The sequence below is a fragment of the Chiloscyllium punctatum genome, chromosome 13 (assembly GCF_047496795.1).
Source record: "Chiloscyllium punctatum isolate Juve2018m chromosome 13, sChiPun1.3, whole genome shotgun sequence".
Taxonomy (NCBI): Eukaryota; Metazoa; Chordata; class Chondrichthyes; order Orectolobiformes; family Hemiscylliidae; genus Chiloscyllium; species Chiloscyllium punctatum.
Genome location: NC_092751.1, coordinates 84,517,019 through 84,540,020, shown reverse-complemented (window position 1 = coordinate 84,540,020; position 23,002 = coordinate 84,517,019). Strand labels below are relative to the sequence as shown.

General features: G+C 41.8%; 1 protein-coding gene across 10 annotated transcripts in view; it reads left to right on the top strand.

Annotated features, from left to right (window-relative positions):
• The window catches only part of washc2c (WASH complex subunit 2C), a 62,374-nt gene extending 40,090 nt beyond the window's left edge, over positions 1 to 22,284 (top strand). For 5 of the 10 annotated variants that reach the window (XM_072583041.1, XM_072583039.1, XM_072583044.1 and 2 more), the window contains 12 exons: positions 2,581 to 2,677; positions 3,724 to 3,900; positions 7,916 to 8,092; positions 8,170 to 8,289; positions 8,472 to 8,591; positions 9,116 to 9,220; positions 9,543 to 9,656; positions 11,203 to 11,268; positions 12,822 to 13,031; positions 15,029 to 15,574; positions 16,950 to 17,124; positions 21,305 to 22,284. In XM_072583041.1, coding sequence (XP_072439142.1) covers positions 2,581 to 2,677; positions 3,724 to 3,900; positions 7,916 to 8,092; positions 8,170 to 8,289; positions 8,472 to 8,591; positions 9,116 to 9,220; positions 9,543 to 9,656; positions 11,203 to 11,268; positions 12,822 to 13,031; positions 15,029 to 15,574; positions 16,950 to 17,124; positions 21,305 to 21,456 — 2,059 coding nt within the window. In that variant the 3' untranslated portion in view covers positions 21,457 to 22,284. The remainder of the gene's footprint in view (positions 1 to 2,580; positions 2,678 to 3,723; positions 3,901 to 7,915; positions 8,093 to 8,169; positions 8,290 to 8,471; positions 8,592 to 9,115; positions 9,221 to 9,542; positions 9,657 to 11,202; positions 11,269 to 12,821; positions 13,032 to 15,028; positions 15,575 to 16,949; positions 17,125 to 21,304) is intronic. The other 5 variants (XM_072583038.1, XM_072583047.1, XM_072583045.1 and 2 more) reach the window with 5 other exon arrangements.
• The last annotated feature ends 718 nt before the right edge of the window (positions 22,285 to 23,002 follow it).

The window sequence follows — 23,002 nt, the reverse complement described above, 5'->3', positions numbered from 1 at the left end:
GAGGAAGCGAGATGGATCTGGCTGAAGATTACTGCATATGCTTCAGCTTTATCTTTTGCATTGATGTGTTGGGTTCTTCCATCATTGAGGACGGGCATTTTTGTGGAGCGATCTCTTTCGATGATGAGGTTTAATTGCCTTCCACCGTTCACAACTGCATGTGACAGAACTGCAGTGTTTAAATCTGATCTGTTGGTTGTGGAGTTGCTTAGCTCTGTCTATCACTTGCTAGTTGTGCTGCTTGGCATACTTGTAGTCCTGCTTCAAGTTGACACTGCTGTTTTTTTAAAAATGCCCGGTGCTACTTCTGGTAAGTCCTCCGGTACTCTCCACTGAATCAAGATTGATTCCCTGGCATCATGGTAATGGTTGAGCTGGGGATATGCTGTGCATATGTTGCAGATTGTGCTGATGTACAATTCTGCTGATGGTCCACAGCACCTTTTTATAGATGCCCAGTCTTGAGTTCCTAGATCAGTTTGAAATCTATCCCATTTAGCACGTTGTTAGTGCCACGCAACACAAGAGGTTATTCTCAATATGAAGGCCGGACTTTGTCTCCTCCAGGACTGCAGTGGTCACTGTTTCAGATACTGTCATGGACAAATGCATCTGAAACTGGCAGATTAGTAAGGACGAGATCAAGCCTACTTTTCTCTTGATTCCCTCACCGCCTGCCACAGACCCAGTCTCGCAGCTATAGTCTTTTAGGACCTGTCCAGCTCAATCCGTAGTGCTGCTGCTGAGCGCTCTTGGTGAGGGGCATGGAAATCCTCTACCCAGAGTACATTTTGCACCTTTGCCACCATCAGTGTTTCCTCCTAGTTGGTCAACATTGAGGACTATTGATTCATTCATGCAGGGAGGACAGTTTCCTGGCCCATGTTTAACCTGGAGCCATGAGTCTTTATTGGGTCCAGATCCTATGTTGAGGACTCCTTGTACAATTGGGATGGAGTTGCCCACTACCGCTGTGCGTTCTGCAGCTGGGAGAGGACATATTTAGAGATGGTAATTCTGTTAAGTATGTCTGTCAGGCAATTGCTTGACTAGTCTGAGACAGCTCTCCCAACTGTGGCACTAGCACCCCCCAGATGAGGAAGCAGGACTTCGCAGGGTCGGCAGGGCTGTTTCTACCTGTCTTTTCCGGTGCCTACGTTGATGCCAGGTGGTTCATCTGATCTCCTTTCTTGTTAAGAGTTCATAGCAATTGATACAACCATTTCGAAGGGCAGTGGTAAACATTAGCTGAGTTTCTGGATTAATAATCCATTGCTTTCCCCTATTAAGTAACAAAATTGAACTAAACCCCATAATGTGAGGACAGATATCCAAAACTTGGTCAGAGAGGTCACTTTTAAGAAGCATTTTGAAAGGATAAAAGAGTGGTGATTTACGTCTGTATAGGAGATGTGTATCTGATTTATTGTGGTATTTGCTCTGGGGTTTTTTGGTGTGATGTAGGTGTCACCTGTAGGGCCAGCATTTGTTGTCTATCCCTAATTGTCCACCAACTGAATAAATAATCTTACATGTGTTATCATACAGAATGAAGCCATTCAGCACATTGTGTCTGCACCAGCACTGTCTGAGCATTGTGACTTGGTGCAAGACTCCTGCCTATTTCCCATATACCCTTGTGTAATAATTCAGGAAACCCAACTGGTACAGTTCCATCTTCTCCAATCTATTCTTGTAGCTGAAGTTTCACATATTGCTCCCAGAATGACTCTTTACAGATGATTGTCAACTCAGTTAAGCCTAAGATAAATTTTAGGTTTTTCAACAGAACATCAGTGATCTGCCAGGTTGCATTCAGACAGAGTGCTTGTTCATTCTGCATCTTGGAAGTTATCTTCAAGTGTAACATTAAACAAGCCACATTGTAAATTATAGCTGTAGACTTCAGGAAATTGATGTGAATAGGTCAAATTAACCCTTTGTTGTTTGCAAGTATTAAGCATGTAAAAGCATGTATTTTGCAGCCTACTCATTGAGCTCATTTGTCTGTAGCTCCATTTCACAAACTGGGTTTTCTAATGAGACATGGGTATAAAATGTTGAAAATGCATGCCCATTTTAATGTTGAAAGGTGCATTATTATCACTTCCACAGTCCTCCATTGTCCTCTATTTTAATCCCCTTCTCTTAATCTGTGTTCCTGAGGTTGTGGTGAGAAAGTGTAACCTGAGGTTTTGAATGCATTAAATAGTTATTTTCTTTAATCTTTGATCAATTAAGAGTCATTCACACAGTTATAGGTTTAAATTCGCATTTAGGCTATACTAGCTAAGGATGGCATCTATTTTTCCCTAAATAGATATCTGTAATCATGGTTTTTTTACAATATTGATTTCATGGTCGCCATTACATTACTAAAAGTAACCTTTGTGCCCAGATTAATTAATTGAATTTAAAGTATACCATCTTCCATGGTAGAATTTAAGTATTTTACCTAGGTGCCTCAATTAGTAGTGCAGTGACATTTCTGTTAAGCCAACATTTCTCAGCCCATTGTCAATTGCAAGTTTCTGTATGTTTTCAGTATGTTGTAATCTCTCTCTTGTCTTTTCTGTCTAGTCAGAAGAAATCCCATAAAGTGTCCCTTTTGTTTGAAGATGATGAAGATGATCTGTTTGCATCTAAACCAGCAGCTAACAAACCATCTCCTTCTCAGGTATTGAGATTGAAGTTCTTAATGATGTCATTGGTAGCAAAATACCATCTTTGCATTCCTGTTCACTAACCATTTTTAAAACAAAAAAAAAATCTGCTCACTGTTGTTTTTTTGTGAAGCTCAAATGTATAGACCATGAGAGTCAGAGTGGACCATGAACCTAGCTCATCCCCACCAAGGGTTCTTTAAAACCTCCTGTAGGTGACTTCCAGATGAGTGGCAAGACAAAACAACTTAATGCTAGAAAAGCATTGTCAAGTGTACGCATGTGAATGTTCGAGAAGAGCAGGAATGGGATCTGTGCTGCCTTCTTGCCACAATTTCCTTGCGCTACAATAGTGAATACACTTCAAACAGTAATTAATTGGCTGGGAGAAAATTTTGGGACATCATGTGGTTGCACATGATTCCACAGAAATAAAAGTTTTCCTCTCTTTGTATTGAGTAGTCTACAGTATTCAGTGCCCAGGTTTATACAGAAGGAATGAGCCTTTGGAAATGCAGCATCTTCAACAGAATATAAATGTTTCAAGGAGCTTCACCTGGAATGTTTTCAAAGATGACCTGCCACGTAAGGCGCTTTGGCTATAAAGGTGGGTTTTAAGATGTGACACAAAAGAGCAGAGGTTTCGGGAGGTATTCTAGAGACAGCCAATGATGCAGGGACAGAAACCAAATGCACAAGAGGTGAGAACTGAAAGAGTGCAGGGATCTGAGGATGGTAAAGCTGGAGGAGATTAGAGGTGGGTGGGGGTCAGAGTTGCATGCAGTACTCCAATAGTGGCATGATCGATTGTAAGTAAACCAGTGACAGTTTTAAACAGTTCGGGAATCCTTGTCAGTCAGTGGGCATTATTGGGATTTGATATAATTTCTGATATTGTGGATGAGGTCGTGATTACTGTGTGTAGTGTGCTTGGTTCTGGACAGTGATTTTCTCGTGGAGCTTGAGGCTATTTCACAAGTATACAAATTAGGAGCAGAAATATACCAGACCCATCAAGCTTGTCCCATCATTCAATGGTTGTTAATTTCTGTTTTTACAGAAGCCTTCCCCTCCGCAGAGCTCATCCCTCTTTGGCGAAATTGAGAGCAATCACTCTGTCACAGAGTTTGATGGGAAGAGACAAGTGGAACAGGGAGCTGGTGGTAAACCAGTGTCAGTGGGAACAACACACCTATTTGCTGGATCTGATATTCTTGAGCAAAGTGACACAAAGGTGGTATGTCAAAGACAAAAGAATTTTTTTTCTGTAGATAGCTTTATTGATGTGAGCATCACTGGTATGGCAGGTATTTATTGTACAACAGTTAATTACCTATAAACTGCTAGCATTCACCAGTTCAGTGGTAATGCTTTTGTTTAGAAGTAATGATTTTAAGTCCCACTCTGGGACTTCAACATCAAAATAAAGTTGATGTTCCAGTGCTGTACTCAGTGCTGCATTGTCTAAGGAACTGGCTTTTGGATCAGATGTTAAACCAAAGCCCTGTCTATCCTCTTGGATGGATATGTAAGATCCGTAGCACCCTCTTGAGGAAGACCAGAGGAAGTATCCCATGAGCCCTGGCCAGTCAACATCACAAAAATAAAGGATAATCCAATCATTATCAAATTGCTGTTGGTGGAATCATACGTCTATGTTGGTCACCTGTTTTCTGTGTTAGAACAGTGACTAGTCTTCCAGAGTGCTTCACTGGTTATAAAATACTGTAGGACACTTGGTACTCGTGAGCAACACGATATGAATGAAGTTTCAGATGCTAGAAGAGTGATGTATTTCCTTCCCTGTAAAACATAATCATAGAGGTGGACAGCATAGAAATGGACCCTTCAGTTCAACTCGTCCATGCCAACCAGATATTCTTAATAGATCTAGTTCCATTTGGCCCGTATTCCTGTAAACCCTTCTTCTTATACCCATCAAGATACCTTTTAAATGTTGCAATTGTATGAGCATCCACCACTTCCTCTGGCAGCTCATTCCATACATGCACCACCCTCTGCATGAAAAGTTGCCCCTTGGGTCCCTTATAAATGTTTCCTGTCTCACCTTAAACCTATGCCCTCTAGTTTTGGACTCCCCCACCCTGGGGGAAAAAGTTTTGTCTATTTACCCTGTCCATGCCCCTTATGATTTTATAGACCTCTAAGTCACCCCTCAGCTTCTGACGCTCCAGGGAAATTAGGCCCAGTCTATCAGCCTCTCCCTATAGCTCAAACTCTGCAACATTGGCAACATTCTTGTCAATCCTTTTTGAATCCTTACAAGTTTCACAACATCTTTCCTAGAGCAAGGAGATCAGAATTGAACACAGTATTCCAATAGTGCCCTCACCAATGCCCTGTACAGCCACAACATGACCTCTGAACTGTTATACTCCACACGCTGACCAGTAAAGGCAAGCATACCAAATACTGCGTTCACTACCTTATCTACCTGCAACTCCACTTTCAAGGAAATATGAACCTGCACTCCCAGGTCTCTGTTCAGCAACACTTGCCAGGACCTTACCATTAAGTGTATAAGTCATGCCCGGATTTACCTTTCCCAAATGCAGCACACCACATTTATCTAAATTAAACTCCAGCTGCCTCTCCGCGGCCCATTGGCCCATCCATTGTACTCTGAGGTAACCGTCTTCATTGTCCATGACACCTCCAATTTTAGTGTCATTTGCAAACTTGCTAACTATACCTCCTATGTTCACGTCCAAATAATTTATGTAAATGACTAAAAGCAGTGGACCCAACAGTTTTGTGGCACACTGCTGGTCACAGGCCTCAAGTCTGAAAAGCAACTCTCCACCACCCTGTGTCTTCTACCTTCAAGCCAGTTCTGTATCCAAATCTTCTTCTCTCCCATGTGATCTAACCTTGCTAACCAGTCTACCATGAGGAACCTTGTTGAACACCTTACTGAAGTCCATAAATCAAGTCTACAACTCTGCCCTTATCAATCCTCTGTTATTTCTTCAAAATCTTAATCAAGTTAGTGAGATAAGATTTCCCACGCACAAAGCCACGTTGACTACCCCTAATTAGTCCTTGCCTTTCCAAATACATGGAAACCTGAGGACAGGATTTACCTCCAACAACTTGCCCACCTCCAATGTCAGGCTCATTAGTCTATAGTTCCCTAGCTTTTCCTTACCACCTTTTTTAAATAGTGGCACCATGTTAGCCAACCTCCAGATAGCACCTTCCCTGTGGCTATTGATGAGACAAATATCTCCGTATGGGACCAGCAATATCCTATCTAGCTGCCCACAGGGTTCACCTCATCAGGTCCCAGGATTTATGGACCTTTTTGTGTTTTAAGATGTCCAGCACAGCCGCCACTGTAATATGAACATTTTTCAAGATGTCATTATTTGTTTTCCCCACTCTTGCAACGTTGAGCCAGTTTCATTTTTACTAATTGTTCAACTGGGCAACATTTGCTACAAATGCAGGTGTGAATACAAGTAGCCTAATCGAACTGAGAGCATAGTCATTTGGAATCATTTGGATGGAAAAGCACATGATTCTATTAGAATCCGCAAACCTGAAACTGCTCAGGTCCCTTGACCCTCATTACTTGCATTGAGTTGTGACTGAGTTCTCAGCAGTCTGTACTGTGAATATTTGAAATTGGGGAGTCAAGGTTGGGAGCAGTCAGATACTGGGAGGAAAGGGATACAGTTTTGCTCACTGTCACTCAAGGATTAAATGGGTTAGATTAGAAAGGCAAATTATGTAGACTCTTTTTTTAATATATATATATAATAGACTTTTCAATACCGATGCAAAGCTTAAATCCAGCACCCTTTGGGACAAGGCCATGCTGGATTTGTGTTATCTCCACATTCCGGTCAAAAGAGCATCAGGCCCTGTGTAGTTTGGGTCAAGCTAGTTAGGTGGGTTCATGGAGCACAGGATAGAATGATGCAGGCAGGGCAGAACTGTGCAGTATGTAAATTTTTTTAAATTATTACTCCATTCAGCATATTATTGAATTAGCCACATGAATAGTATGACTACAAGAGCAAATCAAAAGCTTTGGAATCCTGCAGTGTGTAACTTCCCACCTGACTTCCAAATGTGTGCTTGCCAACTACAAAGCAAATGTCAGTGTGATGGAATACTCTCCACTTGCCAGGATGATTATCGCTCCAACAGCATTCTAGCTTGATACTACCCAGGACAAAGCAGCCTGTTTGATTAGCCACACATCCTCAAGTATTCACTCCCTACCACCAATGCTCAGTAGCAACAGTTTGTCATCTGCAAGATGCAGTGCAGAAATATGTAAACTTTCTTTTGACAGTACCTTCCAAAACCATGAGCACTGTCATCTGGAAGGACAAGGGCAGCAGATAAATGGGAACAACACCAGCAAGTGCCCCTCCAAGCCACTCAATATCCTGACTTCACCATTTCCTCAGTGTCTGAGTCAAAATCATGAAACGCATAATAACATTCTTGGTCTACCTGCATGACACAGACTGCAGTAGTTCAAGAAAGCCTTGAACCATCTCCTTTAAGGTAACTGGGAATGGAAATAAATGCCTAGCCCAGCCAGTCACTCCCACATCCTGTGAATGATTTAACGTTCTATGCAGTTTTATATTTATTTCTAAAGTCTGTCCAAGTTTGAATGTTGAGTGTTTTCAAATAGCCTAATTTCCAGGTCTTCAAGTTTAGAAGATGTAGCTGCTGGCAGAGTTAAGTGATCCAATTAAGAAGTCAACAGTGTAGGTGGAAAACAGCTAATTTTCTCTGGTGGATGAGATCAGGACAAGGAGGTAGAAGCTTAAAATTACAACAATCTCAGTGAGTGATGTCTGGAATCATAGCTTCCCACAAAGGGAGAAAAAGAAATCTGGATCATTCTTTTTGAAAAAAAGAGCTATTGTGGAGGAGGAGAAATAATATTTTTGCAAATTGAAGTTGATAGATTTTGAGACAAGAGTAGTAAGGGTTTTTAGAACAAAAGCGGTTGCTTGAAGTTAAGACACAGATCAGCTGTGATGTAACTGAATGACCAACCAAGCTCCAAAGGCTCACCTATCAACTTAAAGTTTAGTGGCTGTTATAAATCGGAAATTTTGCAATTTATTCAATTGTTTGGAATGAGGGCGATGCGTGTATGGAATGGAATTTTTTTGTAAATTAGCATCTTGGATTTTAAGGACCTTGCCATTAGCAAAAGGTGATGTGTAATAATCACATTGTCTTTGTCCTCATGTTTTCAGCTGGTCTCTGAGGCTGTCGTTGCCCAGGAATGTGATGATCTAGCCAAACCGAGTGTTGCTGGTTTGCAGGGAGAATTACACAGCAATTTGAACTCTGTTGTGAGCCTGTTTGATGAAGACGAAGATGAGAATCTGGAGGATGTGCACAACCAGTGTAAGCTCATGAAAAATGAAAAGGTAAACAGCAGAGTGGAAGTCTTCTTGACACTTGGCACTTAACAAGCAGCCACTTGAATCAATTTCTTCTCCTTCAGCTTCCTGAGGGTGGTGTTAGCACCAGGGTGTTCCAGGATGAGGAGCTGCTATTCAGTCAGCAGCAACAGAAAGACAATGACCCTGATGTCGACCTCTTTGCTGATGCTTTAAAATCAGAGGTTAGTTCTAGGCTTACTCTGCTCGTTGTTTGTGTATTTCTATGTCCATTATGACAGCCTCTAGCCACCAGTTCACTTGTCCAGCTATTTAAACAGTCAGCTTTGAAAACCTGAAACTCTGTCTTAAAATGATGCAAATAAAATCTCTGTTGATACCTCCTGACCCTGAGATTCTATTGCAGGTTAAAACGCTGGGTAAAAAGCCCCCTGTTAGCCCTCCGCCCACAGAACAGGCAAGGCCCCCAGAACTTCCAAGCAGTGACCTTTTCGATGGAACTGATGACCTGTTCAGCACTTCAAAGGTAATAAAAAACATAGCTGCTGGAAATCTCCAACTTATCACTGACAGTAGTTAGCGAAGTGAGTAAAAACCTGTAATTGGAGCAAAATTCTTTTAGGTGCAACAAAATTCTTTTCAGTTGTATTCCGATCCAGCTACTCGCTTTAATCAGCTTTTGAAAACTGATGTTTTGCTCTGTCACTGCAAAATGGATAATTGTTATCTAACTTGTGCAATTAGAATAAAATAAGTTCAATAGCCCAGGGGTTAACTTTTCACTGATGGCAGTGTGTGTGACATGTTAGTGCACAGCACAGTCCTGTCCAGATTCCACTCCAATCAGGCTGTTGGGAAGAAAGCCAGTCTGAGTTATGGATGACTGAGTACCATTGGGTTTTTTTCAGTGTTAGGTGGAAAGTTTAAAACTGTGCATCCTGTCATGTGAGTCCACTTAAACAGCAAAGAGTTAAAGACTGCATGTTTAAATTTCTGCAAATCACTAGCTTTAATGCTAACACTTACTTACTTTTTAATTTCTATGCCAAGCCACGGTCTGCAAAAGTGCCTTCAACCAAAGAGAGTATTTTTGGAGACAGTGTAGATGAGGATCTCTTCAGGACTGTTCCGAAGAAGCCGTCTGTGCCGCAAACGGTAATTCTTGACTTTTGCAAACGTACAAAAGGAGGGTTTTTCTATAAGGCTACCACTTACTCACATGACTAGGCAGCCACCTGCACTAAGAAACCAACCTGTAACTGTACCATGTACCAAGAGGAGTTGCAGGATAACATAGGCTGTGGAAGGTGATTGAACTGTGCTATTTCATGGGGAGAATGTCCTCGTCTTCTGAGGCAATCATGCAAATTTTGAGAGACCGATAACCCAGTGATCGATCTGTTAGCCTCAGCCAGCCATGTGGAAAGTGATGGCAAAGGGCACCTGTAATGACTCCTTTTTTCCCTTTGTTTGAAAGAAGCCAAAGTTTAGGGGAACAGGAATGTCGTGGGGTGCCTCCACCAAAACCCATGAGCATCCTAAGGAAGCATGTGGTGAAGTTCTGGAAAAACAGAGACCAGGGGATAAGGAAGTAAGGAAGAATTATGTTTCTTTTAAGTTTTGAGCCCAGACAGTGTGTCACTTCTGTTTTCGTGTGAAGCAACATAAATGTTTTGCATTAGCTGCCATTCCTGGTGCTTTGGATTTACACTTCCATGCAACACGCAGCCAACTGTGCAAATTGTATGAGAAGCATAAGAGAGAAATAGGAAGTTTAAGCAGGAGTAGAGAATTCAGCTCTTTGAGCCTGCCACAGTATGATCATGGTAGATCCTTTATCTCAGACCATAATTCCTGATTTCTCGTCGCATCTTTTGATTCCTTTAATATTTAAAAACTTCAGTTCCTTTCTTGAATATATTCAGCTACCCAGCCTCCACAGTAGAGAATTCCACAGGTTAACCACCCTCTGAAGGAAGAAATGCCTCCTTGTCTCAGAGGCAACATTTGTGTTGAAATCTGCACACAGCCTAATACCTCTACTATCCTGAAACACAGTGGCATCAGATGCCACCACCTCGAAGTTCCCCTTAAAGCGCGTACCATTTTGACTCCAAACTATATTGCTGTAACTTCACTGTCACTGGATCAAAAATCTGGAAGTCCTTTCCTAACAGTGCTGCAGGTGCACCAATGTCTAGCAGTTTGGGTTGATGACTCACCACCATCTTCTTGAGGGGTGTTAGGGTGTGCGACAGATGCTCTCATTCTACAAAATAAACTTTAAATAACTCAGTCCATTACCTTGCCATTATTAATGGACTTTGCTTGCTCTTTAAAATGGTCATTTTACTGCTTGCATTTGCAGGATGACAGCTGAAGACATTGCCTAGATTATAATATTGAACAGGTCAGCTTTCCCCTGCTCATTGCCTATTTCCCACAATTTTTCCCCTTTCAAATCTTAATTACCACCTCCAAGAACTGGTTGCCTCATTATAGTAAGGATGTGGAAGCTTTAGAGAGGGCACAGAGGAGATTTACCAGGATGCTGCTTGGACTGACGAGCATGTCTTATGAAGAAAAGTGGAGAAGGCTTGGGCTTTTTTCATTGGAGCAAAGAAGGGTGAGAAGTGACTTGACAGCGGTGTACAGGATTTGGGAGGCATAGGTAGAGTGAATAGCTGGAGACTCTTTTTCCCATGGCAGAAATGTCTTATCACAAGGGCGCATAATTTTAAGGTGGTTGGTGGAAGGTTTTGTGGTAATGTCAGAGGTGGTGGGTGCGTGAAACGGAGGTCAAGTCAATTACATTGCGGACATTTAAGCGACTCTCAGGTAGGCACCTGGAAGTTAGTACAATGAAGGGAATATAGATTAGTCTGATCTTTAGAGTAGGATAAAAGGCTGGCACAACATCGGGGTTGAAGGGCCTGTACTGTGCTGTACTGTTCTAGTTCATGGTAAATGACCTTGGCATTGTCGGGGCAAGGCTGTGATCACAAAGGTATTAATATAATTATTTAGTGCATTACAGTGGTATTGAACATTTTAATCACCTTACACTTATGACCAGTATTTAATGTTCACTGCTGAAACTGACTGACCTTTCCTGCTTCTGCCCCATCCATCCACAGCGACTCACCGCCAACACTGGTCCCATTAAAACAAAAGGGCCTTCCTCTCGGATTGGAAAACTCCAAGTAACTGTTTTGTAATTTTATTTCTGAATTAATAAAATTCTTGTTTTTCACTTTCACACCACCTGCTGTTATGCAACTTTGGAAATCCGCCCTCTGCATGGTGTCCTGTGATGCTGAGCAGCATCAAACAGGATACTCTTTTCAGCTGCGTTCCATCTGCTGTCACTGTTTGTATCAGCAGCTCACAACTGTCAAGTCAAGGAAAGTTGTGTCAAGGAAGGGACTGAAAATATAAAGTTTGAAATTTCTTTTGAGAATTAATCATACTGGTCCACCAACTTCTGGAAAACAAATTGCATTTATTTCACCATGATCACTAGATTTTTTTTTAAACAGTGCTTTACAGCCACAGGTTGCTTTTGAACTGCAGTCACTGGTGTAATATAGGGCCAACAACAGCCCAAAGCCTGTAAAACTGGCCAGATAATCTGCTTCTGAGCAATAAATATTGGCCACTACACTAGTGAGAACTCCACTGTCTTCAAAATGTTGCTACGTGATCTTTCACACCTTCCCTCAGTTTAAAACCTCATTGGTCAGTAACCATACTGTGGCAGGGTGCAGTGATTCCTCAGTCCTGAACTAGGTGTCACTAGATTTTTTGCACTTGAGCCCTGGAGTGGGACTCAAATCAGGAGTATTTAAGCTCTGAGGTACTCTGTGCCATGGCTGACTCCCTATAACTGGACATTAGAAATTGTGGGATTTTTAAAAACTTGTGGCCTTTCCAAAGTATTGGGGTGCCATTTTATGTTTGCTCTGATATCTTGCTCGGGATGGTGTGAGGGTGTTGGGTGTTCCAGCCAAGACTGATCTCATTCTCACACAGGCAATTTTTGGTGTTTGAGGGCACCTATTGATTTACTTTCCCATCTTTCTTATTGCAGGGGTATTAAAACTAATTGCAGCACTTGAATTGCCACAGAAATAAAACCCATCTATCTCATTATAATTAGGAATTAGATGAAGGGTCCTCTTATCTATGTGGCTTAAACTTGATGCCCTGACCAACTGGAGAGTATGGCATAGAATCTGGTACTCTGTTAACTTTGTGGTTTTTTTGACCCTCGAGCAGCCATTGTTTAGCATTGATTATGACGAGGAAACAGGTTGAAGATGGATTATTAGTGAAATGCAGAGTCTGTAAATAGCAGAGATATATTGTACCTAGTCAGCAGATTGTGGCTTGACAGTTTGAGTATTACTTTGCTTCTCTTCTGCAGCCTACTATTTTTACATTAATGTTCCATCAGCTTATAAAAAGGAGCAGCAAACACTGAATTTTGTAAAATCCTTCCTGGTTCGATATAACTGCATGCTTCAGTGTTGGGAGGGCCGTCTTTGAAAGCAGTTCTTCGAAGAACAGTTGTTGAATATTAAACAACTGTCAAATCTTCATTGCTTAAAAACTAACAACACTTCAACTTTCACCTATACAACGGTAGCTATATGCACAAGCTTCTCTTATTTCCACTTACTTGCCTTTCTATTTTGACTGTTCTGTAACTTCATGTCCGTTAATGTCCCATGTCCTCTATTTATCTCTCTTCTAGGCAAGCCTGGCAATTAACCCAGCCAGCCTCCTACCTGGAGCTGCACCTAAGATAGCTGCTGTTCCGTCTGGATCAACAACCCCACCTTCTTCACCTGATTCCTCTTTGAGAGCAGCCACACCTTCAGCATCAGGATCAGTTGCAGGCGAGGGCATCACTGCGAGTTTAGACCAACCAGTACAAGTGGACGTTTTGCCCAGTGTTAATAAGGTAGCAAAAGTTGAGCATTTAGTTAAACTTTGTGATTTTGCATTGTAATTTTTAAATTTTCTCCCCATGGGTTTAATAGCGAACTTAAATTGTAACTTTGTTATATACTGAAGCAGGAGCCAAGACCTGAACACAATAAAGAACAAAGATTTGTTCAGTCGTGTTTGGCAGCTTTCTGAAATACATTTGAATACCTGAAGCGCTAAGATAAAACTGAACAATGCTTTATTATAATCTAGTTTCTCTCTAAATTTTAATTACATTTAAACCAAAGGGGTTAACAAAACAAAAGCCATACAGCTGCCAGCATTTGTTCTTTAACAATTAGATGAGTTTGGTTATTAAACCTAAAACATGATCTCGTTTGGTTTGCTGTCTTTAGAATACTGTTCAATTCTAGACACCAGACCTTAGGAAGGACATATTGTCATAGAGACAAGGAAGTCTATTGTGCTTAATTGGTCTGGCCTCCACATAACTCCAGACCTGCAGCAATGCTGTTGACTCTTAACTGTCCTGCTAAAATGCTTAAGCATGCACTCGTTCAAGTGGCAATTAGGGACGGGCAGTAAGTGCTGACTCAACTAATGGTGCCCAGTGAAATGAATAAAAGTACAACACAGATTTACCAGAATGATACCTGAGCTAAAAGGATTGAATTATGAGGACAGGTTGTGTAGACTAACCATATATTCGTTTTAAATGTAGAATTGCTTTACAGCCAATTAATCACTTCAAAATTCAGACACCGTTGTAATGTAGCAAAGGTGGCAGTCAAGTTTCACATAGCAAGTTCCCAGGAATACCAATCTGATGAAGAATCGCTAATGCTTTTGTAATTTTACTTTGGAGGTGAATATTAGCCAGGATACCAGTTTTTATCCCCTGTTCTTCAGCATAGTAATCATGGGATCTATAAGAGGGATGACACGGTCTCTGTTTAGAGTCATAGAGATGTACATGGAAACAGATTTGTCCATGCTGACCAGATATCCTAAATTAATCTAGTCCCATTTGCCAGCACTGGACCCAAATCCCTCTAAACTCTTCCTATTCATATATGCATCCAGATGCCTTTTAAATATTGTCATTGTTACCAGCCTCCACCACTTCGTCTGGCAGCTCATTCCATACACCCACCACCCACTCTGGGAAGATGTTGCCAGTTGGGTCCCTTTTAAATCTTTCCCCTCTCACTCTAAACCAATGCGCTCTAGTTCTGGACTCCAACCTTGTTCAAATCCTTCAACCTTGGTAACATCCTTGTAAATCTTTTCTGAACCCTTATCCTTTCGATACAAGGGAGACCAGAATTCAGAAAGGGGTCTAACCAATGTCCTGTACAGCTGCAACATGACCTCCTAACTCCTGTACTCTCTGCACTGACCAATAAAGGAAAGCATACCAAACACCGCCTTCACTATCCTGTCTATCTGCAACTCCACTTTCAAGGAACTATGAACCTGCATTCCAAGGTCTCTTGTTCAGCAACACTCCCCAGGACCTCACCAATTAAGTGTGTTAGTCCTGTTCTGATTTGCCTTTCCAAAATGCAGAACCTCATTTATCTAGATTAAACTCCATCTGCCACCCTCAGCCCATTAGCCCATCTGATCAAGGTCCCATTGTACTCTGAGATAACATTCGCTGTCCACTATGTCTCCAATTTTGATATCACCTGCAAACTTGCTAACTATATGTTCGCATCCAAATAATTTATATAAATTAATATTTCATTGAGTGGCGATTAGTGACAGGAAGCACTCAATTGTGCATAGAGTATCAACTTAGATGTTGGTGGGTGATCTGTTTGAAGTGTTGCAGATGATTTAAAGGGTTTGGTAGAATTAGTAGCATGCAAAGTTTTGTGAGAAGTGGAGTTGTGTGGGCTGGGAGAATGATGGGAGATGGAGCCTTCTGAACTAAGGGCTGTGACAGGTATCTTGCAACGCCTCTTTTAGCAACATTTACCAAGTCATTTGTTATTTACCTCCTAGAGCCGTGCAAGAGTAGGGCAGAAACGTCGACCTCCAACCAGGGTGGCACGGAGACTGGCAGCTCAGCAATCCAATGAGAAAGAAGATTTGGACCAGAGAACTGAAGTTGATGGCGTTCTTTTGGAAGCAAGTGGTATTGCAGACATTTCACCAACAGTCATCGTCCAAAAGCCACATTTGGCCAAGACACCAACTTCACAGCAACCCAGTAGTGATGCTAGTCCTCCCACTGCCACCTCCACAAAACTGCCAGTACGCTCTTCGAGAGATCTGTTTGATTCAGGTGATCTGTTCAAACCAAATGTGACACAGGAGTCAACTCCTGCAGTCAAGACACTGGAGGGCTTGTTACCCAAGGAGGACCCAGTCCAATCAATCTTCACACCAAGCGAGGATGACCTTTTCCAATCCAGTAAACGGACTGTAAAGAAACCCAAACCAGTGGCATTTCTTCAGGAGGAAGATGATGACCTTTTTGGTACGCCAAAATTAGGGAAAACTAAACACTCAGCACAGGAGAATTCAAAAACACCAGATATCTTTGAGGTAATCTTTTTCCTTATTTGGAAAATAGATGACTAGCGAAGCCTTGTATGAAGTTAGAAATGCCAGATGGTGCTGTCTCTATACTAAGATTTATTACCCATTTTCTTCTTTTTTGAAAAGTGATAAATCAAGTTGTTCACAAGTCCTGAAGAGCTGGTTCCTGCTTTGTTTCAGCCAAGTGTCAATTTCTTTTATTTAGATTCTGGGTGGCACATTGCCATTTCTTCCATAGGAGCTGAACTCTGCCCTTGGTCTTTTCCACACTTTTCCTTAACCTCCAAATGACCATGGCTAAACCTAATGATCATACTCCCTCATCAGGTCCACACCCCCCCACCAACCCAACCTCCACTCCTGGCACCTTCCCTTGCAACTGCAAGAAATGCAAAACTTGCGCTCACACCTCCCTCCAAGGCCCCAATGGATCCTTCCATATCCATTGCAAATTCACCTGCACCTCCACACACATCATTTACTGTATCCGTTGCAGCCGACGTGGTCCCCTCTACATTGGGGAGACAGACCGCCTACTTGCAGAACGTTTCAGGGAACACCCCTGGGACACCCGCACCAACCAACCAACCCAACTGCCCCGTGGCTGAACACTTTAACTCCCCCTCCCACTCTGCCAAGGACATGCAAGTCCTTCGCCACCTCCATCGCCAGACCCTGACCACATGTCACCTGGAGGAGGAGCGCCTCATCTTCTGCCTAGGAACCCTTCTGCCTAGGAACCCTCCAGCCACACGGGATGAATGTAGATTTCTCCAGCTTCCTCATTTCCCCTCCCTCCCTCCACCTTATCTCCATCCCAACCCCTGGATTTAGCACCGCCCTCTTGACCTGCAATCTTCTTCCTGACCTCTCCGGCCTATCAACCTCACCCTCACCTCCTTCCACCTATCATATTCCCAGCGCCCCTCCCCCTACCTTTTATCTCAGCCCGCTTGGCACACCAGCCTCATTCCTGAAGAAGGGCTTATGCACAAAACGTCGATTCTCGTGCTCCTCAGATGTTGCCTGGCCTGTGTTTTTCCAGCATGTTTTTCAACTCTAGTCTCCAGCATCTGCAGTCCTCACTTTCTCCATCATGTACCTGTAACCATGCTATGTGCCCTGGTCATGCCTTTGTAGTGGGTTTCATAGTAATTTTGGGAGTGACTCCTTATATGTTTGAATATTATAATTCTGGGTTTCACCAGACAACTAGTCGGTGAATATGTGTGTGTTCTATAGAGAGCTGCCTCTTGGGTCTAAATTGGTCTGAATGCTTTCAATATTTTGCACTGAGTAAGGGAGCTGAGTCCAGGTAATGCTACCTACTTTTTTAAATAAGTCTTTCAAATAATTACCTCCTGAACTGATACTTTACCAGGATGATTTGTTTTCCACGGAATCTGTTACATTGACCAAGAAAAGTAATGAGGGAAGTGCGAGCATCGACCTCTTCAGTGATCACGTAGACATATTCGCTGATTTAAAAGTCACTCCGAAGGAGAAGAAGAGCCGAAAGAAAGTAGAAACAAAGTCTATATTTGATGATGATATGGGTACGTAAATCCAAGATTGGGAATGGTGTAATTCTTGCCTTACAACACTCAATCTTTCCTCTTCTTTCTTTTAAACTCTTTAAATCCCGAATTCTCTGACCAAAGTTTTGGTCACTTGTTCTAATACCTCCTTGTGTGTTTCTGTGTATATTTGTTCAAGAATGACACGGGAAAACTGCCTTAGGATGTAGGCGACACAGTGGCTCAGTGGTTAGCACTGCTGCCTCACAGTGCCAGGGAGTCCGGTTCGATTCCAGCCTTGGGCGACTGTGTCTGTGTGAGTTTTCTCCGGGCGCTCCAGCTCCTCCCGCAGTCCAAAGTGCAAGTTAGAGAATTACCCAAGCTAAATTTCCCACTGTGTAGGGGTGTGTGTAGGTTAGGTGCATTCGTCAGGAGAAATGTAGAGTAATAGTGTGGGGGGATAGGTCTGGGTGGGATACTCTTCGGAGAGTCGGTGTGGACTTCTTGGGTCAAATGGCCTGTTTCCATGCTGTGGGGATTCTGATTCTTTTAGGATGTTCTGTTATATTAAAGGTGATGGAATGATTGTGGCCCAGAACGATTGGCCCATCTCAGGTGTGACAAGCCAATAAGTCCAATTGACTCTCTGGTTTCTATTTCCTTTCTCCTGTTGTGCTTTCAAGTCCAATTCTCTCTTTCTAATATTAATACTGAATCTACTTCCATCTCACTTCATGTATACTGGATTATCATGACTTACTGTGTAAAAGATGCTTCCTTGATGTTGTCTCTGGTTCTTTTATCAATTGACCTGAATGTACTTTCCTTGATTACTAACCTTTCTACCATTGGGAACAGATTGTCCTTATGTGTTCTCAAAACTGTTCTTGGTTTTAGGTGCGACTTAAATCTCCCCTTAACCATCTCTGTTCTGAGAGCTCCAAACTCTCTATGTAACCAAATTTCTTCATCACTGGTTCAAATCTAGTAACTCTCTCCCCTGTACCATCTCCAAGATCTTAGGGTGCTTCTTATAGTGCTCAGAACTAAACACTGTCTTAGTCTTGATTAGGAGACAGTAAGGACTGCAGATGCTGGAAGCCAGAGTCAATTGATGTAGAGCTGGAGGAGCACAGGAGGTCAGACAGCATCCGAGGAACAGGAAAGTTCATGCTGCGGGTCGGGACCCTTCTTCAGGACCTTCTGTACTTCTCCAGCTCCACGTCAATTGTCCCTAATCTTGACTCTTGCTTTTGTGATCTATTCCTCTACTTGTAATGTAAATTCCATTAGTCTTCTCAAGTTGTCCTATAACAGGTTTCAAGTACCTGTGTAAGTCTATCTACTGCTGCGTTTTACTGCCCCCCCCCGAAAGTGTCCAACTTTTCTTACATTCCCCTCCTCCGGCTTCATAACAAAATGTATCACTTCACTCACTTTGGTAAAATATGGCAGATGAAATTTAAAACAACCTATTTTCTTCTGAAATCTGTTATCATCTTTGTTTGCTGAGTTTTTGAGTTTAATATCTATCATCTTGGAAACTTTTGCTCCAATATCCAAGACCAAGTCTTTGAGCAATAGCCCTTATATTGAATCCGAGAGGACACCGGGAGTTCCCTCTCTGAAGGCATTGTGGGACAACCTACAACACAGACTGCAGCAGTTCAAGAAGGAAGCTCACCACCACCTTCACAAGGGCAACTAGGAATGGGCAAAAAATGTTGGCCAGCTGGCAACATCCATATCCCACAAATAACTTTTAAAAACCACTGCCAACTTCCCTCCTATCTGAAAAACAGTGGTTCATCACTCTAGAAGTGTTAAGGTTTTGCAGCTCAGAAAGAGGCAATTCAGCCCATCGTGCTTATTCTGGCTGTTTGAGCTTTTCCAGTTGGTTGTTTCCTCATACACTAAAAATGTTCGATCTTGAATATTCATCCACTTCTTTTCAAAACGTTTATAGGCCCTACTCCCATCAGTTACTGAAAGAGGATACCATATTCCAACAGCCCTATTAATAAATACTGACTCATGGAAATAGGTTTATTCTATTTATTTTATCAGGACTTCTCATAATTTAAAAGATATAGGACATTTTCCCTTCAAGTAAAATGACCGCTCCCTTTGTTCTTCATTGATAACTGAAGTCTTTTACCTTTACTAGTGGTGGGTAGTAAATGTGACTTTTAAAAATAAATCATTTTTTTTTATGAATCTGCCTTCATGAATCTCAAGCTTCCCTGGGTTCAATTCTCACCTCGAGCGACTGTCTGTATGGAGTTTGCACATTCTCCCCTTGTCTGCGTGGGTTTCCTCCGGGTGCTCCGGTTTCCTCCCACAAAATGTGCAGGTTAGGTAGATTGGTCATGCTAAATTGCCCATAGTGTTTAGGGATGTGTAGGTTAGGTGCATTAGGTTGGGTAAATGTGAAGTAATAGGGGAATGGGTCACTCTTCGGGTCAGTGTGGACTTGTTGGGTGGAAGGGCCTGTTTCCACCCTGTATAGATTCTATGATAACACAAGCTCCTGTACACATCTCCTGAGTGCAACACCTTGCAGCTGGGTAGCGTTACACTTTATTCTTTAATGGGAAGCCCAACATTTACTGCCAATCTCTAATTATATGAATTGAGTGGCTTGTGCTTCATTTCAGAGAGATGTTCAGATGTACCCACATCGTCACGTATAGGCCAGCTGGACTGGGTATTGTCAGCAGGTTTCCTCCTTTTTAGTTTTTTGACTCTTCAGACTAACTTTCAATTCCAGATTTATCAATTGAATTCAAATTCTAACAGCTGCTGTGGGTGGATTTAAACCCATTTCCCTGGGGGAAGATCCCTTAAGGATTACGAGTCAGTGACACTACCACAATGTTGCCAACTCCTGCATGTAACAGCATTTAATTTGTCCTCTGAGCTTACATCTTTCCTCAGGTAAAAAGTTGTTTTTTTAAAAAAAGAAGTTAAGGATGATAAAAGTTCCATGATGCGCATTAAGCTAGACCCACAGGCCCTCTGCCCCATCACACTCTACTTCCTGTAGTGAACAGAAACGCCAAGGACAAATGGTGTCCTACTGACTACCACCTCGAGTTGGCTGAGGCGCTACCTTGTATTTTCATGTGACAACTACGTAGTTTAGGAGTAGTGAAAGACCATTGGTTCCAAAGCCCCATTCAATCATGTTCTGCTCATTCGCTGTCCGCTTTAATCCCCACTTTCTCTCCGAGCCTTTTGAATTCACTGAGTGGGTTTGAATCCACAATGGGGAGGCAATGACCGAATGGTACAATTGCTAGACTGTTAATCCAGAAACTCGGTTAATATTATGGGGACCCAAGTCAATAAAGAATCCAGAATTAAAGCTTTAATAATGACCATGAAACCATTGTCACTTATCAAGAAAAAATCTATCTGGTTCACTCATGTCCTCTGGGGAAAGGAAACTGCTGATCTTACCTAGTCTCCATAATGATGCCCTTTTATATTTTGAGGGACTATTTAAATTACTTTTGTTCCTTTGAACCCTAGCTAGTTAGTGGGAAGAATGAGTGTTCTCTACCCCTCAGTTCATGGTTGTATGAATAAATCAAATGTTTCATCTAATTTTAAGTAGCTTTGCTAAGGGGTACTCTTTTGTTCAGGATTTTATTCTTGTTTATGTCGCTGTCTTTGAAGGTCAGGTATGGGGCATGTGTTGCAGATCACTGTTTAACATCATTCATTCATTCATTGGCAGTCCTTTGCAGACCAGGATGACTCTTCCACTCTGACAGTCTGTGGGTGGCTGTACAGACTGGTGGGGCTACCACAGGCTCTGTTGCACTTGGGGCAGAAGGTGGGTGGGGCATTGGCGTGGCAGGATCTAGAATAGAGTGGTGCTGGAAAAGCACAGCCCACAGCTTTCGCTGTTTTTCCCTGGCTTCCACCTTTTCCTGACGGTAAGTCTCGAGGTGCTCGATGCCTTCCCAGATGCTGCTGCTCCACTTTGGAAAGACATGAGCCAGTGATTCCCAGCTGTCTGTGGGATTGCTGCATTCCCTCAATGAGGCTTTGAGGGTAGTACCAACCTGGGCTGTTTAACACAGTCGGCCAGTAGGAGTTGCACAATGAGTGCACTTTCATTTCTCCTGCAATCAACTTTGCTTCTCAGTATTGAATAGTAAACTGTTTTTATTTTGGGGCCTTTTGCTTAAATTGCTTTTTTTTGTTTTAGATGATATTTTCGCTTCTGCCACACCCTCCTCCAATAGCAAGAAACAATCCAAACCCAAGTCCAGTTCAAAGCAGGCTGCAGTTCCTGTCAGCACAGCAGACAGCAAAACTGTGGACATTTTTGATGATCCTCTGAATGCCTTTGGACCATGAGATTTGGTGAAGAGCATCATTCATAAAATTATGGGAATGAGAGAGAATTTTATATTTACTGTTTGACATTGAAAGTATTGAATTGCACTGAATAGGAAAATAATTTGCCTGAATGATGACGTGTCTACATCAGAGAGAAGTTTGTTTCAAAAAATCACAAGCAGTATTCACTGCTGACGTGGACTTTGGCACTTGCCTTGGTGAACAATGACAGCTACCTTAGAAGATTTGATATGCTTACAGTAGTTATGAACACTTCACACTAATTTGCTTTGTGCACTGGACCTGTGATTAGCATTTTTTCTGTCTTTCTTCACTCTATCATTCGCTCCTTAGTCATTAAATCACAGTATCCTTTAACCAAGTTCTAATAATTCTCTATTTTTTGTAAATGAACTTTTTCTCTAATCTATTTACCATGAAAAGACTTTTAATTTGAGCTTTAAACACTTTACCTCATAGAGCTATGCATTGGACTTCTCACCCTTAATGGTCCTTGTTCACTGATTTTTTTTTTTAATTCACCTGTACATTTTTGAGAGATTCAGATTTAGCAGTAATCTTGTGATCTATGTTTCATTTTTCTAGAATGGAAATGTCAGTTAGATCTGTGTAAGATAATGTAAATACTTCTGAAATGAAAGATATGCTTCGTAAATACATTCATTGCAAGCTTACAAAAACCACTGGACAATATACATTCGAGGTTTTACCTTGTGTTGAGACCAGTAAATTACTGTTGTATCTGTTCACTTCAGGCTGATGTCTTTGATTATCTGTCATGTTTTGAGTTTAAATTGCTGAAAAATAAAATTGCACAGTGAAAAAGCTTTGTAATAAGTGTGTTTATTGTTCATATTGGAATTGTTTGTTAGATCTATGGAATATATTTTTTGAGGATTTAGTTTTTTGTATATGAGCAGAGAAACAACTGGCTCCCTATGCACGTATCTATCATTGTAGCTCTTAACATTTAGTTTGAGAGTGAGAAAGTTTGTTTGGAAATAATTGTGCTAAACTTAAACAAGGATAGAGTGGATTAGCTGAAGTGGACTGGGAAAGAGATTTAACAGAACAGGCAGCTGGGGAACATTGGCAAATGTTTAGACAGCAGAGAGATCCCATTGGGAAAGAAGGATTCTAGGACTTGGAGAAACCAACTATCGTTAACCAAGGAAGTTAAGGATGGTATCAAATTGAAAGAAAACATACCTAGAATGTGGTGAACCAGAAGATTGGGAAAATTTAAAAATTAACATAATAGAGACAAAAAAGGGCAAGCTAGCAGGTAGTGTAAAAACACAGTGAGGACTTTATATTTAAAGAGAGAGCCGAAAGTGAACACAGCTTCCTCAGTATAGCTGGAGGAATAATAGGAAACCAGGAAGTGGCAGAGGAGTTGAATACCTGGCATCACTCTTCACAGTAAAGAACATTAATAGTGTTTACAAATACCAGATAATAAAGGGGAGATAATTGCTAGAGGGAAAGTAATGGGGCTAAAGGCTGATTTAAGTCCAAGATTTCTTGTTTTTTTTTCCATGTT